Source organism: Prionailurus bengalensis, chromosome B3 (genome assembly GCF_016509475.1).
Source record: "Prionailurus bengalensis isolate Pbe53 chromosome B3, Fcat_Pben_1.1_paternal_pri, whole genome shotgun sequence".
NCBI classification, from domain to species: Eukaryota; Metazoa; Chordata; class Mammalia; order Carnivora; family Felidae; genus Prionailurus; species Prionailurus bengalensis.
The window spans coordinates 132,576,080-132,602,834 of record NC_057355.1 but is presented as its reverse complement, the minus strand read 5'-3'; the positions used below and the strand labels follow the sequence as shown (position 1 = coordinate 132,602,834).

Sequence of the window (26,755 nt, the reverse complement as noted above, 5' to 3'; positions counted from 1 at the left end):
CATAACTGAGCAGCCTAGGCAGAGCGCCATCTCAGGCTCAGATGATGCATCCAGGATTGGATATTTCTTCTTTCGTCCATTCTGCATCGCTCTGTTCCTGGACACCCTCCTACCTGGTGGTCCTACCTGAAGGCTGCCAGCAGCTCTGGGCTCCATCCTTCTGGATTCACATCCTTCAGGACGCAGTAAGCTACATTGTCTAAGGCTCAAACAGAAGTCTCACAATGAAATTCTCTTAGTCCTGATTGGCTTGTCCGGGGTCGGTTACTCATCCTTTAACCAATCATGGTGGGAGGTGAGGATCACATGCGCAGGTTGGCTTAGCCTGGGCCATGTGCTTCACTCATGAAGCCTCTGCTGGTCAGTGATGTTCAGCACAAGGGCTGAGATTGGGCGGGAGTGGTTTCCCTAAACAGAGTCAGGCTGTTGCCCCAACGGGGCCGGTCGTGAGAGCATGGATGGGGCAGGGAGGGAGGGCAGATAAGACTGGAAGCAGGGATACCATTTGGGAAGTTACTGAGGTACAGGCAAGGAATCGCAGCAGCTTAGGTAAGAGGCGAGACAGTGGAGACATGGATGCCTGAAGCATTTTTTTTTTTTTTATTAATGCCGTGTAATTGGTTAATTAAATGGGCTGGATTTTATTGGGAATGCAAACAGAAAAATGGCTTTATTTCTCTTCACCCGTGACTTTCACATTTGTTCTGTTAGGCCAACCCTGAATCATATCCCAGCAGTATCCTATAGCCTTTCCAGGCGTTTCTCAAATAAAATAAAAATAGAAACAAGATTAATTATTTTCAAGTATTCTAAACTCCAGTTTAATATAAACCCAAGTACCATCCTCTCATCTATGTAAAAGCTCTCCTTTCCCCGTAGTTCAAGCCTGGGCTGAGACACCACAGACCAGCAATGGAAAAGGGAAGCCTTGTTTGTTCTCTTTCTCTCTGGGTCCAAACGCCTTCCCTGCTTGCTTTGCAACTTCTGGTTCCTCCGGAGTCAGGTGGCAGGGAGAGGGACGAGGAGGAGGCCAAAATGTTCTACTTAGCTGATGTCCTTCATGGTTCTCTGTAGCCTTACAGGCATCCAAGAGCTTTTGTGGGTTCTTGGAGACCCCCTGTGAAGATCTTCAGACTTGCCCACAGCATGAGTGATGCCCTCCCTGGCTGGTCCCTTATGATGCCCCCTCAGCCTCTGCCCGAGTACATCCTGGGCTATTTATTTATTTACCCAAATAGATCCACTTTGGGGGGCAGGCCTTTTAATGAAGGCTGTAACCAAGCTATCCCCTCGTCGCACCTCTGTGTCCATTTGGCCCATGAGAAATCATTATGTATCTCTGTGCTGCCCAGCTTGGGAGGAGCGAGCCACTCCTCTGCTGCCCTCTGTCCTCAACCAGGCCAAAGTGTGGGGCCGTGTGTCTGATTTTCCCCGGGCTGTCTTCATTGCACCCTTCCAGGGGGCACCCCCTGTGCGTACTCTGGAGTTAGGCAATTAATGCAGCAGATCTGATTGCTAGTGAATGTCCCACACTCTAATCTGGAACGGCGCAAGGCAGGCCTGTGAAGTGTGCAGCTTAGCAAGCCCGCAGCTGAGGGTCTGAGGTGCCGGGACCCTCTTCTGCCAACCACTGTCATCTCTCAGAGCAGTTCTCTGGCTGCTTCTCTGCCGCTGTGCTCCCCAGTGCTGTGTTTTCTCTAAGAAACGCCTTTTCTCCAGTGAATTCTCTTACATGGACTGGAAGCAGCAGGTGGTTTCTGAACCAGTTGGACCTCACCTTAGCAATTTCTGCCTAAATAAAGGCTCAGTTTTCCGCCCTGGGGTGTCAGTATAAATCCTGAGGGAACAGGAAAAGCCCCACTTCACGTGGCATTGTGGTAGAGAAACCCTGTTGTCAAATGAAACCTCGCAGGACAGTCCAATGTATAAAGCAGACAGAGAGGGCGACACATGGTGGGTGAGGTGGGGAGCAAGGGCAGGTACAACAGGCTCGCTCTGGGGCACAGCTCGAAAATCACTGTGCCTGGGAAAGCCAGCCGTGGTGCCTGTGGCGAGGAGAGGCTCTCTCTCTCTTTACGGTTCTGCCCGGTTTGCCTTGTTCGTGACTTTTAGGTGAAAATGACAGTTTGTGCAAGTCGTGTGGGAATGAAAATAGTCTTGGTGCTGCCCACTTCCACTGCAGACGGACCACTGGCCAGGCCGAGATGATGGGCTCCTTTTTAGTGCATAGTTATGCCGGCTCACCTGCGTCCTGGTCTCCTGACACTGACCTAGAAGCTTCCACACACACCTGCTTTGCGGGTGCCTTTTTTCTGTGAATGAAAAGATCTGCCTCTGAAAATAGCAGCGGCACAACCTGCCGAAATAATTCTGTCACTTTCTTGTGGTCCTGTGGCTTATGGCTTTGTTCCTTGCAGGAAAACCGGCAAGAATTTTCTACAAAGGTTTTTTTCTGTAAAGGTTTCCTTCTTCACACACAGTGCTTTGCAGGTCAGTGCTACTGCATCTGTTTTTCCGAGTGTGGGGCAAAGTACCTAATTTCCCTGGGCCTCAGTTTCTCCATCTGTAAAATTGGGGCAAGAATGAAACCTCCGCCCTGGACTGGACGTAATGCGATTGTGTGTGAAACATACGCAGCCCCTGGCACGGGGCCAGCAGCCAGGACATGTCACTGATGGTGCTGCTGTCCTGTCGCTGTAACAAACTACCTTAAACTGGATGGCTTAAAACAAAACGAATTTCCTACCGTATTGCTCTGTAGGTCGGATTTCAGAATTGGCTTTGTGGGGCTAAAATCAAGGGGTCAGCAAGGCTGCACTCCTTCTGGAAGTTTTAAGGGAGCACCCTCTCCCTGCCCTCTCCAGCTTCTTGGCTCATGGCCACACCACTCTGACCTTTGCTCTCATCCTCACATCTCCTTCTCTGCCTCTGCCCGCCCCCCCCCCCCAATTTATTAGGACCCCTGTGATTATATTGGGTCCATTCAGATAATCCAGAATAATCTCTTCATGCCACGTCCTTAACTTACTCACATTTGCCATGTCCCTTTGTCACATAAGGTGATATTTTTACAGGTCCCAGGGATTAGGGTGTGGACAGTCTTAGGGAACATTATTCTGCCTACCACACTGATTATCTTAAAAATTAAGTATCCACAGTGTGCCGGACCCTTTGCTTTGGGCTGGGCATAAACAATGAATAAGATACCATGCTTATACCAAAATAGATAAATGATAATCATGGCAGGTGACACTTACCCTTCACTGTATGCCAGGTGTTATGCTAGGCACCTTAGGGAATTATCTTCAAGTGTCAGCGTAGCATTAAGGGGAAGGTTTTATTCCCATTTTGAGGATAAGGATAATGAAGTTTAGGAAGCTTAAGTACTTTTTCCAGAAGTCACACAGCTAGTGACATGAGCCCAGGTCTGTCTGATCCTCAGCTCTACAATTAATTACTGGATTATATATTGCCCCTGGAAGGGTAGATGGGTGTGCCTCTGGCTCTTTTCCTAACAGAGGTGGACAAGTAGCTGCAATTCAGGACCCAGGGCAGAGCTCCCACGGAAGGCCAATGCTACGTCCCAATCATGGTCCAAACCTGCAAGTTCATGGCCCTGACTGTTGGGCAGATATGTTGGTTGCCTTCAGGAGAATCTAATAACATGCGTTCATCTTCCCACCGAACTGATCCTTCCCAAGACCATTTATCACTGTGCTAATGGGGTCCTGCTTCAAGCTGAGGCAGTGTGTGAATAGCAGAGCCCAGTGAAGTTCCTCTCTAGTGATGAATATAGAAACCACCTGGTGATTTTAAAGGGCAAAAAGAAGGTACATTCAAGTGAATCTGAGGGAAGCATTTGAATAGTAAAGGCCACATTGTTCTTGATCTTTGCCGGAATTTCCTTCAGTGGGAATGGAACTTTTACATGAAGGGCACAGGTAGGGGGACGGTTGGCCTCCAGACTGTGTGGTGTTTTAATGAGGCTGACCCAGCTGCTGGGCGCTAGGATGACCCACAGCAGCTTACCCAGGCCATGTAGGACGGGGAGAAGAGGAAGAAGTTTCCAGAGGGTCTACCCAGGGTCTAGGATGGGGCTGAAGTGTGCAGGTAAGTAAGTGGTGCCTCCCCTGCTCTGAGCATAGCAAGGAACTTCCCTGGATTCTTTCCTGCTGAAGGGGCAGGCTGTTTGGGGTAGGGTTTGCATTTCCACATTTTCGTTTTCTCCAGAGACAGCTTCTCTCTCTCAACCCCTTTGCCTACACCCCTGAGCTTCGAAGACATTGCATTTTAGACACGTTCACAGATTGGCTAGCAGAAAGATGTTTGTTATATTGGGGCAGATATAGTAAGGGTGTCCACACATTCTGACTGTTTAAGACAGTAATTATTTTGAAGTCATTATTTTTTGAAGTCATTATTTTTCAATAATGATGACTGATTAAATGCATCCTATGTGGGATTAAATGTTTGGCTATTTGTAAGACTACGTCTGTAAAATCCACAAATCAGAACAACTCGATGCTGTGGCTGGCTTTCCCTCTTCTTTTCCTCTCTCTCTCTCCCCCCCTCCCCCCTTGCTCCTGCTCTTCCCTCCTCCCCTCACCCTTTCTTTCACTATCTATAGGAGGACTTTGGAACAGAAACTGGGCTCAGAACTTGTGATGGAAAGTTGAATAAGTACGAGTCCCTGACGGCCAGGGATTTGTGTCCAGTAAAGGGATTCGTTCATTTTATCCAACAGATCTTTGTTGAGCATCTGTGATGTAGCAGGCACCCATCTAGGTGCTGAGATGCAGCGATGAACAAAATACACTAAATCTGATACTCCAGATATCTAGATTCCAGTGGGGATGACACACAGTAAACGAGCAAATAAGTATAGAAGGTGATTTCAGCGGGGCGCCTGAGTGGCTCAGTTGGTTGGGCATCCAACCTCAGCTCAGGTCGTGATCTCACGGCTCATGGGTTCAAGCCTCAAGTCAGGCTTTGTGTGGACAGCTCAGAGCCTGGAGCCTGTTTCAGATTCTGTGTCTCCCTCTTTCTCTGCTCCTCCCCCATTCTCTCTCTTAAAAATAGATAAACATTAAAAGGTTTGCTTTAAAAAAAAAAAGATGATTTCAGCTCACGATACAGTTTCAGCTGTGAACAAAACAAAGTCGGGCAAGGGGGCTGAAGAGTGACTGCAGGGGGCTGGCTTTTCTGCAGTGGGGTGGGAGGCAACGGGGGCCTCTTTGAGGAGGTGACATGGAACAGAGTGCTGAGTGTTGACAAGGAGCTGCCCTGCAAGGATCTGGGCAAACATGTCCCAGCCAGAGGAAACAGCAAATGCGAAGTCCCAGAGGTGGGAGCTAACTTGGAAACACTGGATGACCAGTGTGGCTGTAGGCTATTTATGGGGAGCTAAGGATGGAGAGACAGGCGGTGGCCAAAACTGGGAGAACTATGAAAGGGACTCTGGGTGCTCTTTGGAGCGTAATGGGAATCCTCTGGAGGCAAGGGAGTGTAGGGGTCGACTTTACATTTTAGAAAGCAGTCAAGCCAGCTCCTGCTTGGTGAATGGGCTGGCTGGGCCGGACACCCTGGTGCAGCTTGGTGCTTGGACGAGGAGAGGGAGGGATGTGGACCCGGTGGGGGTGGGGAGAAGTGGTGGAAGTCAGTATCCACTTGGAAGAGTTGGCTGGATTGGCTGCTGGATTGGCTGACGCAACCAGGGCGGGGCAGAACCACCATTAACTCTGGACTTTTCGGCTGAGCTCCTGGGGGGAAGGAAGGGCAGTGCCACTGAGATGGGGAATTCTGGAGAAGAGGCACTCTCAGGGTATGCGTGTGGGTGAAAACAAGATTCTTCTTTTAAGTCATGTCCGTGTTAAGTTTGAGAGGCTAATTGGACATCTAAGTGGAGAAATTGGGTAGACTGTTAAATCCACAAGTGCTGGGGAAAAGGTCAGTGCTGGGGATGAAGATGTGGAAATCATCCGTCAGAGGCACAAGGAGCAAAACAAAATGTGGGAGGTGTACTCGTGGCTTTAGAAGGACGTCATTCTTGGTCTAGAAAACGTGGCGATCTAAATTATGTCAACAGTGAGTGTTGCCTGTGCCAAGCACCGTGCTAACTGCTTCACACAGATGCTGTTTGGCAGGGCCCGCGCCTTGGAAAGCAGCCCTGCTGCGCTGTGGAAGATGACCCATCCTGGGACCAGATCGCTGGATTCAGATCCCAGCCCTGCCTCTCGCTGGGAGTGTGTGTGTCCTTGAGCAAGTTAATTTAGTCCTGTGCTTTGTTGGCTCACCTGTAAAAGAGGGTAATACTAGTACCTACTTCACAGAGTTATTTGGATATTTACATGAGTTAATACCTGTGAAGTACCTGGAATAGAGCGCGGTACCTAATAAGCACTCAATACATGATAGCGATTTTATTTATTTATTTATTTATTTATTTATTTCCGAGTTTTTATTGAAATTCCAGTTAGTTAACCTACAGTGTAATATTAGCTCCGGTGATTCAGCACTTATATGCAATAGTGGTGTTCATCACTATAAATGCCTTCCTTAGTACCCATCACCCATTTACCACCACCCCCCCCAACGCCCCTCCAGTAACACTCAGTTTGTTCTCTGTAGTTAAGAGTCTGTTTCCGGTTTACCTCTCTCTCTTTCCTCCTATGTTCGTTTGTTTTGTTTCTTAAATTCCACAGGCGAGTGAAATCATACGGTATTTGTGTTTCTCTGACTTACTTCACTTAGCATAATACTCTAGCGATTTTAGTGTTAGTATTTCTTGTGGTTGCTCTGTGTGGTGCATTTCAACAGATGAAAGAATAAGGTGTGTTATAATTAAAGTATTGTTTTGGAGTCTTGTTTTGACCTGTTTATTAGTCAGTGTATGGTGTGCTTGGGTTGTCTTCCAGGTTTGTGCCATGATTCCATTTTATGAACAAGCCCTCTACTGCAATATGTATTAAAATCTGTTTCTGTTCCTGTTGCTGTATAACGAACCACCCCAACTTACTGACATAAAGCAAGTATTTGATTATACTCGTAGATTCTGCGTTTAGGAAATCAGGCAGAGCTCATTAGGGATGGCTTATCTCCGCTCCACGAAGTCTGGGGTGGGGGGCTCACTTGGGAAGGCTTTGGGGATTGATGGCGTGTGGGGAGCAGTGGAATCAACTAGGGCTGTCTTCACTCATGTGATGGTAGTTGGTGCTGACTCTCCGCTGGGGTCTTAGCTTGGCCGTTGGCTAGAGCACCAACACAGGGCCATGCCGTGTGGCCTCTCCTTGGGGCCTGGTTTGGGCTTCCTCACAGCATGGCAGCTGGGTTCTCAGAGTGAGTGCCCCGAGAGAACCAGGAAGAAGCAGTGTGGTCTTTTATGAAAGTTTCAGAGGCCACACAGTGCCACTTCTGCCTTAGTCACAAGCCTGTCCAGATTCAAGGCGATGGGGCATAGATTCCATCTCATGAGAGGAATATCAGAACATGCAGGACAGGAGATGTTGTGGCCAGTTTTGGAAAAATACAGTCTGTCTTGAGGCTTAACCAGGAGGCCAATTATGAGGCCAGTTGGCTTAAAGAATCCAGAGTACTTCTAAATTTTGGATGTGCTCTGAAGTGAGGGTCTCATTTATTTATTAAAGGACTTGATTGCTCTCGGCCTTTGTTGTACTGAAATTTTGGTTTGTTAGAACTGGTAAGCTCTCATTCACTTAAGAAACCCCGATGGAATACTGACTCTGTGCAAGACCCTTACTGCTGTCGGGGCAAACCAACATACCACAAGGAGCCTTGTAGCCACAAGGTGAATATGAATTACAGTTGGCTTTCAGTTAACTGGTCTCTGGAGAGGAAGAAAGCCAGTGACAATCCCTAATGATAGTTACAATAAAACTAGTCAAAACAAGACACAAAATGCATTTAATGCAAACGTATTCAGTTAGCATTGTAGTCAACGTTCAGGAACACATTTCCCATTGTACAGACCTTATCTAATGCATTAATTATTATCACAACTAGCAATTCTTAAATACTGCATCCATTCAATATAGTAAGGCCCCGAAGAGTATGATACCATTTAATTTGCAGTGTAACCCTCTGAGGCAGTTTCCTTTTTCTAGAGAAGAGAGAGTAGTGGAGAGGGTAAGTGACACAAGCTGGCATTTGTACCCAGACCTTCTGCTCCCACGGTGCATGCTGAAGGTGACAGGACAGGTTCGTAGAAAGCTGGGACTAGAGCCCACATTCTGGATATTCCCTTTGGTGCTTTTGCTTCCAGATTCATGGTTTTCATCCATGTTCCATGAGTCTTCGGGGTCCTAAGGAGGTCTTGGGACTGAGTGTAGAGATTGAGAGGGAGGTAAAGCTCATATGACTTCGGGCCCTTGTCAAAATTCCAGCCATTACAGCTTGCTTTGAGATTATATTATATTGTTTTATACCATACTATACTACACTATACCATCCTATATAAAACACAGTGTACTATAAAATAATATAACATTTATATGTATTTAATATTTAACATATTATGCTTATACTACATAATATAATATACAGTATTCAATATCCAAGAGTATGTGGGGTAGGTGAGAGGTATTCAGGCTTTTAGAACAAAATCCTCCCTTCAAAATTTCTTTCAATGGTTATTTATTTTTGAAAGAGAGACAGTGTGAGTGGGGGAGGGGCAGAGAGAGAGAGAGAGAGAGAGAGAGAGAGAGAGAGAGACAAAGAATCCGAAGAAGGCTCCAGGCTCCAAGCTGTCAGCACAGAACCCGACGAGGGGCTCGAACCCATGAACCACAAGATCATGACCTGAGCCGAAGTCAGACACTCAACCGACTGAGCCACCCAGGCGCCCCTAAAATCCTGCCTTCAAATGGAATTTTACGTCTCTATCTGTGTCTGGATTGTTTCTACCTAAAGTTTGAATTTCATTCAGTTCAATTGAATTTCCACTCAAAATTCAAACTTTCAGAGCAAAACCTTTTCATTTGAAGGAAGTTCAGTTTGATTCAGATCTTACCTTTGTAAGGTTTACCTGAAGCCTTCCCTTCAAATGAAAGTTTGCATTTATAGGTATAATTTCCACTTAAAGTTTGAATTTTGTTCAGTTCAATTGAATTTCTCCTTAAAATTCAGACTTTTAGAACACAGCCTTTCCTTGAAATGGAAGGGGGTTTCGTTTGAAAAGTTTGAACATCTCTGGTCTGTTCCACATCTTGTCTATTTTTAGTGCACAGACCTGGTCCGTAAGTGGTACCACAATTATCCTAATTCCAGCCTCAAGATCTCAGTCACTAGCTAAAGTCTTCTCTGCTGGCAAGAGGTGCTTTAGCATCTGCTATGGAAAATAACCTTTAAAGTGCCCCTGCAAGCACAAATCCATAAAACTGAAAGTCATAGGAAAGGGAGAGAGGGCTTGTCCAATTTTTAAAAGACTTTTGAAAGTGTGATTTAGGTCTTATGTCTGTTGGGTTATCCTGACTGATTTACTATGTAAATAGGTCCCAGAAAGAGTGATCTTACCGTGATCTTTATTTTCAGTTTACTTTTTCATATCAAGTTTTCTTGACGGAAAGTGACTAAAAAACCTTAACGCGTGATAATCACCTTCTTTAGCAGACTGCAGAGTTGGATAGAAGTATCCAGCAATTGTTTGCTTGTGATGAAGGAAATGTGAATTTTCTGGCACAAGAACATTTTTTTTGGCTCATGTCCAAATTGTAGGGTGATTACAAACTTGACAGAGGTTAAGTAGGCCTTAAGACGTAGGGCTGTCGTGTACGGCTGTGCAGGTTGTGTATTGCACAACTGTGAATGGCATTTCCTGGAGTTGTGCAATGTGGCAGTCCTGTCAGGAGGTCATGGATTCCAGCTTCTGTTGATCCTGAAGCATGAGAGTGCTTAATGGCAGGCTTCAAGGTAGTAAGAATAAGAAGATACTGGGGGCCTGGGTGGCTCAGTAGGTTAAGCGTCCAATTTCGTCTCAGGTCATCATCTCGAGGTTCGTGGGTTCGAGCTCCACGTCAGGCTCTCTGCTGTCAGTGCGGAGCCTGCTTGGGATCCTCTGTCTCCCGCTCTCTCTGCCCCTCTCCTGCTATCTCTCTCTCTCAAAAATAAATAAACATAAAATTTGAAAAGAAGCTATCATGTGCTGTGATTTACAAAAGCGTGCCTCTCTGTACCTTCAGTGTTCTCAGTTTAGGGCATTTCTGGCGAGTGCCTAGGAATAAAAAAGGAGTTGGTTTGAGATACTGTGCAGCTGTACTTAAATGGAAAATCCTGCCGAGAGATGAAGTTCACCTTCGTGCTCGTGACTGAATGGCGGCTGCTTGCTCATTTGTTTTGGGGTGTGTCCACAAAGTATGTGTCTCCCATGCCTCACCTTTTGCTCTCTGTTCCTAGTGGGTGAAATCCAGTCCTGAACACCAAGGAATGAGGTTTGGGATTATGGCAGGATTTATTAGTACCAAATCGAGAAACTCAAGTTAAATTCTAGAATGAATACAGAATTGCGGGCCAAGGTGATCTTTCAGAGAATTTTTTGTAACTGAGCACGAGGGCAGCAGGGGGTCTTGAGGGAGCATGGGTTTTAGGTGCACACGGGGTGCCTGGGTGGCTCAGTAGGTTAAGCATCCGACTCCTGATTTTGGCTCAGGTCATGATTTCACAGAATCTCCCTCTCCCTCTCTCTCAGCCCCTCCCCTGCTTGTGTGCTCACTCTCTTTCTGTCAAAATAAATAAATAAGCATCTTTAAAAAAGGCTTAAAAATGAAAAGAATTAGATGGACACCAGGCTTGTATCCTGGGTCACTGTCTGCCTTGGACAAGGTGCTTATATCACCCTCTAGCTGAGGGTGTTACAGGATTAGCTGATATTTAGGATGCCCTTTAGGTAAAAAAAAAAAAAAAAAAATTATATTACTGATTTGTGGTGTAATTTGGTATAATTATACAATAAACCTCTTCCTTGGCTTCATATATTCAGAGCATTTATCGAAAGCCTACCACGTTCAGGTGCCATGTGCTAGGTACTGGGTGTATAAAAGCAAACCAAGTAAGCAAGGTCTCTGCCCTCGGAGTTGATAGTCTCCCCCCAGGTGCTGACCTGGGCCGGTGGTGGGGGAGGCAGAAGGAGGGCCAGAGGTGGTTTCTTGGTCTCCTTGGAGGTAGAAATGACAGAACTCTGGGAGAGCAGGAGGAACAGGGAGGCTGAAGTGAGGTCACCTCTTAGGATCTGGCCATTTGGCTTGAGCAAACTGGGTGGGTGTTAATACCATCCTGGGAGAGGAGCCTTCTTTTTTGACTGGTTGGTGATGGAGTACAATTTGGACAAACTAAGTGTGAGATGCAATTGAGATATGCCAGTGACTTGCATATATGAGGCTGGAAGTCAGAGCACAGGTTTTCAGGAGCTGAAGTTTATTCTTAGAAGAAAGGGTCCCACAGTCCCCCTGCCCCCACAGTCCAGGACAGTTTTCCCAAGAGGCCTTCTCCTTGCAAATGCTTTTCTCTCTTTTCTGACCCCTGCTTCTATCAATGCGCATTGCAATGCCACTGTTTGGGTGAAGGGCTCCCGCAGCTACTGAATCAAGGCCTGGGCTTTGGCCTTGAGCATTCCAAAGCCCACGCTCTCTTGGAATATACACGGAGCTAGGTTGGCCCCTCGAGTGGTGGCTACACGGCCCTCTGTGTAGTCCATGAGGATGAATTTGAGATTGTCTTCATTAAATATGTGGTTTCTGTTCCAGTTGTAAGTGGCCCAAATTTTATGGTGATGGCCGTGGTGACCCAGATATCAGCATCCCTGTAACCCGAGCAGCCACCCAGAGTTGCCTCGTTCTTCTGGACACCTCCAGTGCTGGCTTGGCTTATCACCTACGACACAGCATGCCTGCGACTCTTGTGACTTTGGTGCACTGACCCCTGAGTTGCCTCCTGCCGGCCTCTGCCTGCTGCTTCCCTGGGCATAAAGATCTGGGAGTCGTCGGCAAGTGGGTGGCATTTAAAACCTTGGCCCCGAAAGAGATCAGTCATGGGGAGGATACAGAGAAGAAAGGGTGCAGGGATGAGCCCTGTGAAAGTCCATTATTTACACATTTTTAGGAAGAGGAGCCTGTAGAGTGGATTTAAAAAGACCTCACCAGACAGAATGGAGGCACACCTTGAGAATGGGGTGTCAAGAGGCCAGAAGTGGGAGCATTTTAAGGAGCAAGGCCTTGTGTGTGGAGTTCTGTGGGAGGCCAAGTCAAATGAGGCCACGGTGTTGTGACCTGGATCTGGCAGGGTGGAGGGGGTGGGGGTCCTGTGAAGAGCTAGGGTGCTAGGGGTGGGAGCCTGCTTGTTTTTATATGGCTTTATGATTGGTATCACCCAGTGTAGTACTTACCTACATTTTTGGTTGGTTGTGTTGGGTGGTTGATGGTTGTGTTCCTTTTGTCCCTCTGACTTAGGGTTGCCAGATAAAGTGCAGGACACTCCGTTAAATTTGAATTTCAGAAGAATAATTTTTTCGAGTATAAGTATATCCCAGAGATTGCATGGGACATACTTACCCTAAAAATTTTTTTATCTGAAATTCAAAGTTAACTGGGTGCCCTGAGTTTTTATTTGCTGCACCTTCCAGCGTGCGTCGAGTTGTATGCTTTAAAATGGCTACAACAGGGGCGCCTGGGTGGCTCAGTCAGTTGGGCGGCCAACTTCGGCTCAGGTCAAGGTCTCGCGGTCCGTGAGTTCAAGCCCCGTGTCAGGCTCTGTGCTGACAGCTCGGAGCCTGGAGCCTGTTTCAGATTCTGTGTCTCCCTCTCTCTGACCCTCCCCCGTTCATGCTCTGTCTCTCTCTGTCTCAAAAATAAATAAACGTTAACAAAAAATTAAAAAAAAAATAAACAAAATGGCTACAACAGTGAATTTTATGTGATGTGAGTTTTAGCACACTCTCAAATCTGGCAACCCTATCCTAACTAGACGTCATATGGAAGCTACCATATGGTCTGCTTCTGGGTTGAGTCTCCAGGACCAGTAAGAAATGCCAGCCTCCAAGGACCTTTCTTTCTGATGATAGCTACTGCTTCCATTAAGTTCCCTTAGAGCACCTCACAGAGTGCTGAGCACATAGTAGGCACTCATGCAACAATACGAACTGCACTCTGTGCTGTGGTGAATGTTAGCTGTTAGTGGAAAAACATGGAAGGACACTACCCTGATACCCGTGAACTGCTTTGAGAACGTCATGAAATGGGCCTCGCGGGGAAGTTTTCAGTGAATTAAGTGCTGTGGCACTTTTGGCTGTGTTGGAGGAACCAAGTGCTATCTCCATGACATATCTAATTCAGCCCCGTGGCTGTAAAGCAAATGGCTTTGCTGAATTCAGCACCTCCCAGTAATAGCAGCTTAAATGCAGCTGGCATCCGAGGGGCCATTAAGAATCTTGAAATGGCAGGGAACTCTTGGAAATGCCCACGAATTCCAAGATAGCTGGGTTGTGTCACTTGCGCTCTTAATTCCTTATGACACTTTCTATGCCCTTTCCTCCTCCTTTCTATGAAGTAGAAGACTCCTAACCGAAAGACTGTATTTCAAATGATCCCTTTAGAGGCAACTTCAAAGCAATTAAGTACGGGTTGAATCCAAAGTGTGTGAAGCATTACCTATCAGCTAGGATTTAAAAAAAATTTTTTTTGTTGTTCAATGTTCATTTATTTTTAAGAGAGAGAGAGAGAGAGAGACAGAGTGTGAGCAGGGGAGGGGCAGAGAGAGAGGGAGTCACAGAATCCAAAGCAGGTTCCGGGTTCTGAGCTGTCAGCCCAGAGCCGGACGAGGGGCTCAAACCCGCTCATGTGAGATTATGACCTGAGCTGAAGTCTGACACTTAACCAACTGGGACACCTAGGCACCCCTCAGCTAGGATTTTCTCTGAAGGTTATATTCCTTGGTTAAAAGCTGAGAACCCAAAGGTTAGGTTTAACTATCAATGAAAAGAATTTTTTTTTCTCTTGTGGTTTTTTTTTCCCCCTGGGCTTCACCATTTACAAGGACTTTGCATCCCTGCTTAACATTTGTTTACCTGGCAAGCTGAATGGAGCACATTTATTTTGCACTAGTTTATTGAGCCGTACTATGTGCCAATACTCGCTAATTTGTATTTTGTTGTAGGTTCTTGAACCGTGTCCTATGGTCCTTATAACTGGGTGGTTCCTTGAAAGGAAATATGGTTTTGGTGACTGCTTCATTGCTACTAACCCATCACATAGAGAGGTTGCCTGGGTAACAGGTGTGGGTCTAAGGCTCTAGGAGAAGGTGGTAACATGGAAGAGGAATTTAACTTCTGTAAATGATGCCAAGGCAAACTTCTGTGCACCCTGCTTTATGAGCTCTTTCTTGGGGGGCAGTTTAGGGACCAGCAGAGCAGATGCCAGATTTTCTCTTGATCCCTGCAGGGATCTGTTGGCTGTCTGAGATTTCGGGTGCCTTCTCTTGATCCTCGAGTGCTGGGCCTTTTCTGAATGACATGGGAGTGGAGGTGAAGGTTGCCCCTCCCAATGCATCCATCTTTTCACCTGGCGAGCTCCTGGACACCAGGGTTCTGCTCTGTCACCGTTTGTCTGCTGGTTCCTGAAGCACGAGACACTTGACCAACATTTCTTGAATCCCTTTCATGAACATGAATTGAGCTCTTATTATATGCTGTGCACTGGGATTGGGATATGGAAGATTTAGAGGCAAAGGGTCCAGCGTAGGGGGCACCTAGAGGGATTTACCCTCTAGCAGGAGGGATTATTACAGAGAAAGGACTGCAGGTGTTTGGGGGTTGGCATGCCATGTTGGTTTGGCTAGAAGGTCCAGCTTACATTCAGCATCATCCTGGTTGGAAGATTCCCCTGGAGCCCGGGTCAGCCCTCGGATCCCCTCGGCAGCAGGGATCCCTGGCTTCATCAGACCCCCAACTTAGGTGTGCTGGTTTATTGAAGAACCCCCTCCCTGTCTTTTTTAGATCTGCATCCCCAATTTCTCAGTAAGTCCTTTGATTCCTTGAAGACTTCACTAATGAGAGCTATTAATAGTATTTGCAAACACTTCTCGGTCTTCAGAGAAATGGACTGCTACGTTTGCTACACCACTGTCTCCCCAGCCTTGTGAGGAGCAATGTGGGCATTCTTTTCCCTTTTAGGCTTTCTCCCTTCCTCCCTCCTGCACTCACTCCCAGCCTCCGATGGCTGCATTTACGGCGAATCACGGAAATGTTGCTGATGTCAGCAGCACCGATACTGCATTAGAGGAGCCACTCTAAGGGGGTATTATCCAGAGGGTGATGCTAAGAGGCAAAGCCATTTTGCGGGGTGTTTTGTGGAAACCGTTTTCTCCCTTGCATGGATCTCGTTCATTTCTGCGACTTAGGAGGCACAGTGAAGGGAGAGCCATCTGAAAATGTTTTTCCCATCCCAATTTTTTTTTTTTTTTTTTTTTTTTTTTTTGGTAGGAGGTTTTAGTGACTCCCAAGCAAGCCGGGGGCACTGGGCGGCTGCACTGGAAATGCAGGCGGCTGAGGCAGCTTGCAAAGCACAATGTACTGGGGCATTGGGACTCCCGTCTCAGTGACCCTGCGACAAGGGCAAAGCGAGGGCACAGCTCATCCTACATAAACAGTTTGTTCTTAGAAAAATATAAATATAAACCAAAGCCCATGCTAGCTGTCCACGGAACGCGCTGTTCAAATGCTTTCCCCAGAAAATCCTTTTGTAAAGTAGAGAGCTGTCTTGCAGGGGATTTTTAGATACAATTTCAGGTTTATGTACAGGAAGATACACCTCATTTCTTCATGATGTTTGTCCTGACAGCTGTCTCTGAGCAGGGAGACAGGGAAGCTTCCTGGCTGGCACCAAGAGCCAGCTTGGGAAGGAAACCAGGGGGTTTCAAGTGGCAGCAATCCCCGAGGCTGTTCAATTTCCCAGCGACGTCCAGCAGCCTGGATCTGGTCTCCGAGCAGAGAAAAGGAGTAACAAAGAAGGGGGTGGCTCCAGGTGGTTCCAGGAAGAGACAGAAGGAAAGGGAGTTGAGTCTATTAGCTGGAGAGTGAAGTGTTGAACTTGGCATCTAAGCTGGGCAGGGAAGGAAGAAAACACGGGACGGGCGGGGGGCACGCTAGACGGTGAGAGGTAGAGGCGGGACGTGTTATGGGGGTAATTATGTGGAGAGAGCCAGGTGGATAGGATGCTCAGGTCAGAAGTGGGTGTCTTTACCGGAGTATCTCTGGAGCAGGGACATTTCTTGTGAGGACGGCGTTTGGGATGTGGCCATAGGAGGAGGCCGTCGTAGTGGAAACCTTCGGTGCTCCGCCAGCTCTTCCAGATCCGTCTTCCCTGCCCTGTGCACCCCTCCTCCAGAGTCTGTGCACTTCTCCCCTTGTAGCTTGTCCCTACAAAGAGTCCCTTTTCAGGAGATTTTTTTCTTGGTCTACTGGTGCCTCTGGCCAGGATGCTCCTGGGCATTTTTGTCCCATTTCTGTAGCCATGACTGGCTGGGTAAGAGAAGGCAAGCCTAGCTCCCTGGCCTCCAAGTGGGACAAACTTGGAGAAGTAATTGATGCTTCAGGGTTCCTCTGGGCTCAGGGGACAGGGCTTCACCTGGAGTCACACTCTTCCATGGTTTCTCGCCCTTCCCTTCTCTGCCCTTATGGCCTTTTCCTGGAAGTGCTTCCTAAACAGATTGCTTGCAAACCAGTCTTCATCTCGGGATCGGCTTCTGGAGGAACCTGGCTGAAGTGGATTAGAGATGATGGTCATGGTGATGAAATGAGGGAAATGGGAGGTGTGGGTATTGGAAAGATTGTCTGTGGAACAACTGAAATCACTCAGGAGGAAAGCAGGACCTGGACGGAAGCTTCAGGGAATCAAGGAGAGAAGTCGGCTGTACCACAGCCAGCCACAAGAAGAGGAGGAAGTGAAGGAACCAGAGGGTTTGGGTCTCAAAGGAACAGGGATTTGGACACGAGAGTGTGGAGTGTTATATTTCCAGGACAGTGTGGCCCTGACATTGTGGGTGAGGGAGATTGAACAACCTCTACCTGAATGCCACAGTCGGAGGACAGGGTCTTCCGGGGAAGCCCAGGTGTCAGTGAGGAAGGTGGAGGAAGGCTCCCTGAAGATGCTGAGGAAGTAGGGGAGGTCTTCAGTCCTGGTGGCCCTGAGGTGTCTTTGGAAAGGTTTGGGATGGAGGAGGGAAGTTTGGAGCAGAGCAGACAAAGCAGAGAGTAGAAGAGGGATTAAAGCTACATTGAGGGGAATCAAAGCTACAGGGAGGCTCACATCCACTGGCTTACTTGGCCGTTGCTCTTTTCAAAAGAATTGGGTTCTTCAGCCTCCTGGTAGGTGGTGGTTTGGCAGCCTGGACACTGAGTATGGAGCTTGCGATGTGCTCCTGGCACATAGTTGGCATGCGTTTGTTGTAAGTGAATAAGTGACACATCAAGTTTCTAAACGCCCCTCCCCTTTCATCCCCGTAAGACATTCGTGCACTCACCACCTCTGTATTTTATGCTCTGATAAATTTGGAATTTCTCAAAGTACCTCCGGCTACTTCCATCACCACCATTGGGTAGGATGCAGTGAACACGTTCCCCAAGGAAAGGGAGTTAGGCATGGGGTCATGGACTTAAGTCATAGGACCTTTCTACCTAATGGGTTAAGACATATTTTTCAGGGGCGCCTGGGTGGCGCAGTCGGTTGAGCGTCCGACTTCAGCCAGGTCACGATCTCGCGGTCTGTGAGTTCGAGCCCCGCGTCGGGCTCTGGGCTGATGGCTCGGAGCCTGGAGCCTGTTTCCAATTCTGTGTCTCCCTCTCTCTCTGCCCCTCCCCCGTTCATGCTCTGTCTCTCCCTGTCCCAAAAATAAATAAAAACGTTGAAAAAAAAAATTAAAAAAAAAAAAAGACATATTTTTCAGTTTTGCTTTCTACTGTGGATCTAGAAAAAAGAATTGCTTGGGTTGGTACAACTACTTGTGACCTACGTGCTTGAGACAGCCAATACCCAAGGGAGTTTGCTGGGGTCAGAGGGCAGCATGTGGAGGGTGAGGCAGGGCTGGGGAAGTAAGACGGGCCTGAGCACGTGGAACATCGGAGGCCACGTAAACAGCTGTGGGGGTAATTGTGCGGTTTTAAGCAGGAGCGGGACTGGAATTTTGGAAGGACCCCCTGGCTCCAGCCTGATTGGGAAGAGTCCCCTTCATGGAGCCCAGTGAGGAGAGGTAATTGCTGTTGACAAAACACCTGGGAAAGGCAAACCTCTGCCTTGAAGGAATGGGCCCTGAAGATGGTGTGTAAAAGACTTGGCCCCAGGGTAAAGGAGATATTTTGGGAACTGCAGCAGCTGACATTCTTTTTAATCCGAAAGGTAGGGGAAAAATAATCTTTTTTTTAAAAAAGTGCTTTAGTTAATTTAAATTATGGAGGAAAAAACGTAGAGCAAGAGACAAAATATGTTCTTCATGAAGCATTTTGGACCTAGACAACAGAACCCCACCTGGGGCCGTGTGCCTTTAGGCCTTGACCAAATGAGTCAAGACAAATGGGTCCATCTCACCAGCATGGTGGAGTGTGGGGCCTGTTGGAAAACCACAAGGTAGGGAGCCCCAGATCTCGAAGGAGGAACCGGGCAGGGGGAAGTGCCAGGGCTGTCGTGGCCAGCTCGCATGGGCAAGGAGGAGCTCTGGTCCTGGGCTCTTCCTCATCTTCCTTAGGAATTGAACAAATCATGAAGAGCTCTCCTTGGACTATTTATTGTCTGAGAACACCTCGACTCTGGATGTCTGTCTGTGGGGGGACGGAAAATACTATAGTACTAGGACTGCTCATACTACCAGATTCAATGAATTCTGCAGTCGGATTTTCTGTTGGGCAAGTGTGTGACATTGACCTCATAAATGTTGGTGCAAGGCAAATTTATGGATGGAGGCGTGAATGAATCCAGGAATGGAACAAATTAGAAGAGGATCTCAGCTGCCGGCAGTGTGCTGAGCTCCACACTGAGACACAGAGCGGAGAGGAAGGACATCTGATTCTACTGGGGGTGGGCAGTCGGGGAGGACTTCCTGGAGGTGGTGACACACGAAGTGAGTTTTGAAGTAGGAGGCGATGCCGGCCAGATAAAGAGTGGGGAGGAGAAAGGTATCGGGAAGCAAGATGGCCCAGAGGGCGGCATTAGCAGGGCTCAGCACGCAGGGGTCGGGTGCTGCTGGGTTTGGCTGGGGCGAAGGTTGCCTGTGGGGGCGTGGCAGCGGGTGAGGCTGGGGAGACCGGCAGGCACCAGGTCCTGGAAGGAGCCTGCGCTTTTTTTTTTTCTTTTCCCCCACCCTCCCCGCCCTCCCACCCCCCTCAACCCTCAGTTTGTTCTCAGTTTTTAAGAGTCTCTTATGTTTTGGGAGCCTGCGCTTTCTTTGCATCACTGTGGTGTCTTCAGAGGGGCTGAAGTATGAGGTCCAAGCGTTCAGAGTCGCACCCGGGAGAGCGCCATCTGGCTGCCATGTGGAGGATGGATTTGAGGGGACAGGACCGGAGGCTTTCTAAGTGATTCCGGTGAGAGAAGACAGAGCCTTGCCCTAAAGAGAGAGGCGAGGACAGATGTGAGTCAAGGTGGCAGCATGTTCTCAGCTCCCTCCTCCCTCCCCTCCCCTTTCTTTCAGCCTGGTTTCCTCTAGTCTTGGCTCTCTGTCTCTAACGGTCCTCAGAAATTTCCCCATGCCTTTTTCTTCCATCTGGAAAGAAAGCTTGGGTGTTTCGAGAGGGCTAGGAGAGAGAAATAATTAAACCCAAAGGGAGAGCCTTTGCTTTGGTGGCATTTGGGGCACAGGGCTTGCTCATTTAGTGTGTGTAGACGGAGAGTCGCTGCGTTCTTACCAGGACCAGCTTGACCAGCTTTAAGGCACAGACATCAGATGGAAGCTGGGAGAACAAGGTTTGGCTGTTGGGGCGTCTGGAGTCAGAGCAAACATGCACATCCCGTCTGTTCTTCTTAGAGGATGGCAGAGGTGAAAGCAGCCTCTGGGACAACTGCAGGCAGGTGGGGCTCCCCATCACCCCTTCCCTCTTCCTGACACCCACCCTGTGCACTACCCCCAGGGAAGCCTTTTGAGGATTCCAGACTGAGCTTCTACCTGGAGCTCTCCAGAAGCTCCGAGCTGTCCGTGCAGGTGGCCCTGGACCGATTCCAGACCTGGGAGGGCTGGGGGGGGGAGGGCAGGAGTTCTTTGCTTCTCGCCAGTGTGTTGCAATCGCTTGTACTTTGCCTGGGTCAATAGGCAGAGTCACATGACTGCGTGACAGCAGACCTCTGAGATGGCCGCGTTCCACGTTTCCAAGAAACCCTGAATCCTGCGGATGTCATTTGTTTTGAGCGGCCTGGAGGAGCGGAAGGCATCCGGGGTTAGGTGTGTGAAGACAGATCCAAGGATGCCACTGCTTGGGACAGGCTGGTCAGGGTCACCTGTCAGTGCCTCACCTGTCAAGAGGGGTAGATAATGACAACTGTTCTCCACAGGAGGTTTTGTGACGACGAACTAGGTTCACGCGTGGGTGAGACCCTCGTCAATTTTCCCACCGACTCTGAAGGCAGGGACGTATCTTACTCATTTCTGTGTCCTCAGGACCCAGCACAGTGCCCGGCCGACTCAAATGTTTGTTGACTGAGTGCAAGAATGGGTGATGCGGTAAGTATAGGGCCTGGGAAAGCCTGAAAACTTCAAAACTACTAACAACTTGTTCAACCAAGAAGGAGCAGATTTGCACGCGTGCTCCCATGTCTACCCGTGTTTCAGTAAGAGCAGAATGGGCAGATGTTTATGAGGAAACCTCTTATCCTGTATTTTCTTTTTTAAATGTTTATTTATTTTGAGAAAGAGAGAGAGTGAGAGTGGGGGAGGGGCGGAGAGAGAGAATCCCAAGCAGGCCCTGCGCTAACAGCACGGAGCCCGATGCAGGGCTTGATCTCATGAATCATGAGATCGTGATCTGAGCTGAAATCAAGAGTCAGGGCTTAACTGACTGAGCCACCCAGGTGCCCCTGTGAGGAAACATTTTAAAATGAAAATTAACTTACGGTATTATCTTCCAGGCTTTGCCTTCTCATCAATTCTTGGCAGTGTTTTTTTGCTGCCAGATACTTTTCTGCGGGAGTCGTGAAGAATGATAGATGGTTACTTTATACGACCCATCCGTTATTGATACATTTTAGATAAAAGGGCCCTTTCCACCCAGGGAATTTCTTTGGTTCCTATTTTTCTGTTTCCTATGCTCCAGAAGAGGACTGACTTGGAAGTCACGTTATTCTCATTTTAATCCCACCAGCCCCCCAACCCTCCAACTGAGTCCTTATCATCCACCTTTCGCAGATAAGGAAACAGAGAAACTAAATGGAGGTCTCAAGGTCACCCAGCCACTGATAGATTTGGGACTGAAGTTCTGGTTTTTACTCCTGGTGATTTGGAAACTCAGGATTGGTGGATTCTATTCAGACTCTGCTCCCAGAGACTGGCCCTTAGCAGAGTGGCATCAGGAACTGGTCTGAAAAAGACCTTTGTCAAGCCCAATTCTGCTCAGCCTCAGGGATGCTACAAGCCCCGGAAACATCCATGATGCAAATCCGTGAATGAGTCCCAGCTACAGATGACCCCCGAGCTCAAGGCCGTCATTAGGCTTCCTCCTAATGGTTATCACCTGTCAGTGTGGAGGATGTCCCCTAAGTGGGTTGTCAACCCCTGGAGCTGGGAGGGACTGTGACCACCACAGCACAGCGCCTCGTGCTCATTTGACATTACACAAATGCTTGTTACTGAGGGTGGTGGTGACTGATGGGACTTTTGTTTATGGTTTGAAGGAATCAGCAACAACAACAACAACAACAAAGAAAACAAACAATTGCTCTATGCGAGGCACTATGCCGAGAAATGGAGATCCAACCATTAAAAGACAAGCTTTCAGACTCCAAGGAATTTGTAGGCTCGTTGGGCGAGGGGCATGCCAGGTGGGCCTGGAGAGTCCGGGATGACTTCACAGGGGAGGCGGCTTGGAGCTGAGATTGAGGAGGATGGGAGTTTGCCAGGCAGGTGAAGGTGGGGACGGGGCTGCCGGCCAGAGGAACATTCATGAAGGGGTGAGGCGTGAGCAGAGCACTGCTGTGTCGGAGCACCTGCTCTTGGCTCCTGGGGTGCCAAGCGGTTTCCCGCTGAACACCACTCATCCACGTTGTATGTGCGGTTCGGACGTGCCCACGTCTCTTCCTTCTGTTCTTCATTCATTTTATCAGTGCCTCTTGTGGGAGGCACCATACAGGACACTGGGGTACAGAGGTGAGAGGGTAGACCCCGGGGCCTGCCCTCCTAAAGCTCTAAGTCGAGTGACAAGTAAACAGGCTCTATTAACAGCACAGGGCAGTGAGTGTGGGTCAAGAGAGATCTCATCTAGTGGGGGTGTATTAGCTTCCTGTTGCTGCTGTAGCAATCTTAGTGGCTGAAAAGAATACATCTTTATTATCTTATGGTTCTGGAGGTCAGAAGTTCCAAATTGGTCTCATTGAGCCAAAATTAAGGTGTGGGCAGGGTGGGATCCTTCTGGAGCCTCTAGGGAAGAGTCTGTTCCTTGTCTCTTCCAGCTTCTAGGAGCTGATTCCATCCCTTGGCTTGTGACCTCTGCTTCTGTCTTTACATGTCTTTCTCTGACTGTCTTGCCTCCCTCTTAGAAGGAAATTTGTGATTATATTGGGCCCACCCAGATAATCTAGGATAATTCCCTATCTCTAGATTTTTAACTTAATCACATTTGCAAAGTTCCTTTCCTGTTGTAAGGTAACACAGGCATAGGGCCCAGGGATTAGGATGTGGACGTCTTTGGGGGCCATTACTCCACCGTCCACAGAGGCCACAGGAGGAAAGGGGAGGAAGTGCTTCCGGAAGTGATATTTGACCCCAGATTTGTCAAAGGTGGGTGAGAGTGGAAGCAGGGAGGTCACTTAGGCAGCTGCTGGATTGGTTCAAGCAAGATGAGTTAAGGTTGGTAGTCCTAGGAATGGTGAGAGGCACAAGGGACTGAGATACAGTGGGGAAGTTGAATGAATGGGAAACGTGGGGGCAAGGCTGAAAGCAAGCTGCCCAAGACAAGACGCACCTCAGTATCAACAAGGGCTAGTAGGGACCTGGAAGTAGTGTTTTGGGGGAAGGATTAGCAAGAACATAATGCCCACAGTGCTGATCCTAATTCTTAAATCTTTCAATCAGAGATTCCAGGCAGTTTTGGGTTCAGTAAGTCAGAAGGAAATGTAACATTTTATTTGCAGCGATTATATACGATTATCAACAATAATGATTTTATTTGCTAGAATAAGATACAATAAAAGGTTGATTGCTCTGCTTGGTTTTCAAGAGAAAAGCTGATTTTGAGGCCCTAGGAGGAAAGGCAGATGTTTACAGACCTAGATTCCTGGAGGTGGCCACCCTTCTGGCCAGGCATTGTCAGGGTCATTGGTGCTGTGAACAGGCAGGGACATCCCCGTGCTTTTATTTGTCTTGAGTTCCCCAAGGCAGGGACTGAGCAGTGAGCTCTCTTGAGTGGGATTGTTGGCCCCACTTAGGTAATTAGGGTTGTCATCTCCTAATACCTTATTTACACAACAGCCAGGCTGCGCTATGGCAGAGGCTATAATAAGCATTAGTATAATGAGGGCAGAACAAAATCGAAGTGCACTGTCTGCTCACTGCTGCACAAGACAGATTTCCGAAATGCATGATAGCATTACGTGTGCAACGCTACCCTGTTCCTCCTGCCATTCCAGAAAAGCCTCCAGCTTAACATATTTATTTCCAAGGTAACGAGATTGCCCTAACAGAGACCAGGGACCTGTGAGAATTCGATGTGTTCTCAACACGAGGGGAGATTTCTTTTCCAATGGCTTCTTTTTGGAGGAAAATAGAAGAAAAATTCTATTACTAATAGATCAGGAGTGATTACATCTAAGTCGCTGAATTTTCTATTGAGAAATGTGCTTCGAATCTATTTCTTCTTTTTTTAGGAAACCAAATTTATTGGCATAAAAACATCACTCATTATTCCTTCCCTCATTCTAGTCTGTCTTTTTTTTTTTTTTTTTCCCACTTTGGTAGTCTTCTGAGACCCAAACCTTTTTTTTACCGTGTCTGAGTTTTTTTTTTTTTTTTCAATATTTTTATTTATTTTTGAGACAGAGAGAGGCAGAGCATAAGCAAGGGAGGGGCAGAGAGAGAGGGAGACACAGAATCTGAAGCAGGCTCCAGGCTCTGAGCTGTTAGCACAGAGCCTGACGCAGGGCTCGAACTCACAGACAGTGAGATCATGACCTGAGCCAAAGTCGGACGCTTAACCGACTGAGCCACCCAGGCACCCCTACCGTGTCTGAGTTTTGACTTGTTTCCCTGATGCCAAGCTCACCCTTCTTTGTTTTGTGACCATGACCCTGGATGAAAGGGACTTTGAAACTCGCTAGATGTTAGTCTCTCCTCTGCTCTTGGTTATCACCCGGTCCTCAGTATGTGGCCAGAGTCGTTGGGCGTCCATCTCCGATTTATTTCCTCTCCAAGTTGAATAATACGTCTGTATTTCAAATATGGTGGTTTGTCATTTATCTTATATATCGTTTAACCAAGGAAGCTAAGGCAAGAGCTGAAGTATAAATCACGGGCTTTCAGAATTGGACCTTGTAGAGAAATATAAGCATTTCAAACTCAATTAATACTATTTTTTTTTAAAACCAGAACTCCTGGTGCCCATTTTTCAAGAACTCACACAGGCGCCTCGCAACTGATCAGGTTCCCTCCCTGCCGGCTTGGGGAGCCGGTTTGTGATCCTCACGTTTGAAAGCTGGCTTGAGAAAGACATCTGTGCTTTGCTTCTGCCAAGTTCTGTGTCTTGTATTCATAAACAAACTCTCTCTCCCCCTATCCTCCACCCTGTTTCTCAGTGGCCGTTCCAGCAGCAGCACCCCCGGTGTGCCAGCCCAAGGGTGCCACTAGCGGGCACCACGCGGCCCCACGCCTGTCCGTCTCCTCCCGAGCCACGGTGGTAGCCAGAATGGAAGGCGCCCCCCAGGGGGGCCTGCAGACCGTCATGAAGTGGAAAACGGTCGTTGCCATCTTTGTGGTCGTGGTGGTCTACCTCGTCACGGGCGGTCTGGTCTTCCGGGCGCTGGAACAGCCCTTCGAGAGCAGCCAGAAGAACACCATCGCCTTGGAGAAGGCAGAATTCCTGCGGGATCATGTCTGCGTGAGCCCACAGGAGCTGGAGACGCTGATCCAGGTGAGCAGGGGGTGAGTCAGCCATAGGATAGACTGTGGGGAGAAGGGACAGCGTTGGTTCTGTCCTTGGAGCTCACCGAGTTTCGCCTTTGGTTGAGATGCTCCTGATGGTCAGGGTGGTCTTCTCCGGGGACGCGACCTGTGAGCTGAGACCTCCAAGGAGCCAGAGAGTAAGGCACGTGATGATCAGGGGGAAGAGGGAACATGCGTGCCACAGCCTTGATGCCCTGACGCGTGATGAGTGGGCTCTGTTTCACATCACCTGCTTTTGGAGGAGGTGGCCGGAGGCAGCGGCAGGCAAAAAGGCTTTGGTTTTTCCAATTCATTCCACCTATGTGTACTGATTAACTTCCTGATTCTGAAGTCTGCGTGAGCTGCTGGGCTAAGAGGGTGTCCTAGGTGCCACAGAAAGAATTTTAAACAAGCAGCGTTGTATTAACCTATCTCAAGTCAGTGAAAGTGGAGTAAAGACCACCAGAGGTGGCATGAGAGGTTGTTGGTGACTTGGGAGGGCCACTGTGGTGGATTTATGGGGATACAATAAAGACAGCAGTAATAGGAATAATCAAGGTTACTGTTTTTGAACATTTATTGTATCAGGCACCGTGCTAAGGCCCTTGCATAGCTTGGGTATTAAGAAAATAGCATCCATAAAAAGATGGAGGCAGAGAACTTTGAGCTACCACCTAGAGAAGCGAGGCAGTGAAAGCAGGGGTGGGGTGGCCTTGGCAGGGGTGAACTTGGCCATGGGAGGGCCATGGGAGACAGAGAGTCCTCTTAGGTGGAATGATGGGAGGAAGTGAAACAGGAGGCTTCAGAAGTCTGTGAAGGGCAGAGAGTCAAGTCCCAGAGGGAGGAAGTGAAATGGTCGGGGGCCCGGTTGGAGGGTTCCACCATGCGGGAGATGGAGGGTGGATGGCTTCCTTGGAGGCTGAAAATTGATTTCCTATCCTGTATACCCTCCTGAACCAGGAAGAGTAGGTCCTGGTGGATGGCGGTGACATTCATGGAGGCAAGGGAGAGTCACGTCTTTCCAGGGCTTCTAACGTTTGCAAGGCAGAGGGATGGAAAAGATGGCTCCCACAACTCCTTCTGCTCTGGGATTATCTGCATTAAATTCTAAGGGTTACTGCAATCCAGGATATTGCAGGATTTGCAAGACTGGCCTGGCTCATTTCTTTTCTTTTCTTTTCTTTTCTTTTCTTTTCTTTTCTTTTCTTTTCTTTTCTTTTCTTTTCTTTTCCTTTTCCTTTTCTTCTTTCTTTCTTTTTCTTTCTTTCTTTCTTTCTTTCTTTCTTTCTTTCTTTCTTTCTTTCTTTCTTTCTTTCTTTCTAACTGCACTGATAGGGTAAAGGAATTTGGGGGCTACCTATGATCTGGAACCTTCATAGCAATTATATTCCTTTAAAGAAATTTTGAGAATCTGACTTGATTCTTCAAT

General features: G+C 48.0%; 1 protein-coding gene across 2 annotated transcripts in view; it reads left to right on the top strand.

The window, feature by feature from the left end:
* KCNK10 (potassium two pore domain channel subfamily K member 10) overlaps nucleotides 1-26,755 on the top strand; it is a 134,248-nt gene that overhangs the window by 33,688 nt on the left and 73,805 nt on the right. For both annotated transcript variants that reach the window (XM_043556790.1, XM_043556789.1), the window contains exon 2: nucleotides 24,981-25,315. In XM_043556790.1, the coding sequence (XP_043412725.1) occupies nucleotides 25,091-25,315 (225 nt within the window). In that variant the 5' untranslated portion in view covers nucleotides 24,981-25,090. The remainder of the gene's footprint in view (nucleotides 1-24,980; nucleotides 25,316-26,755) is intronic.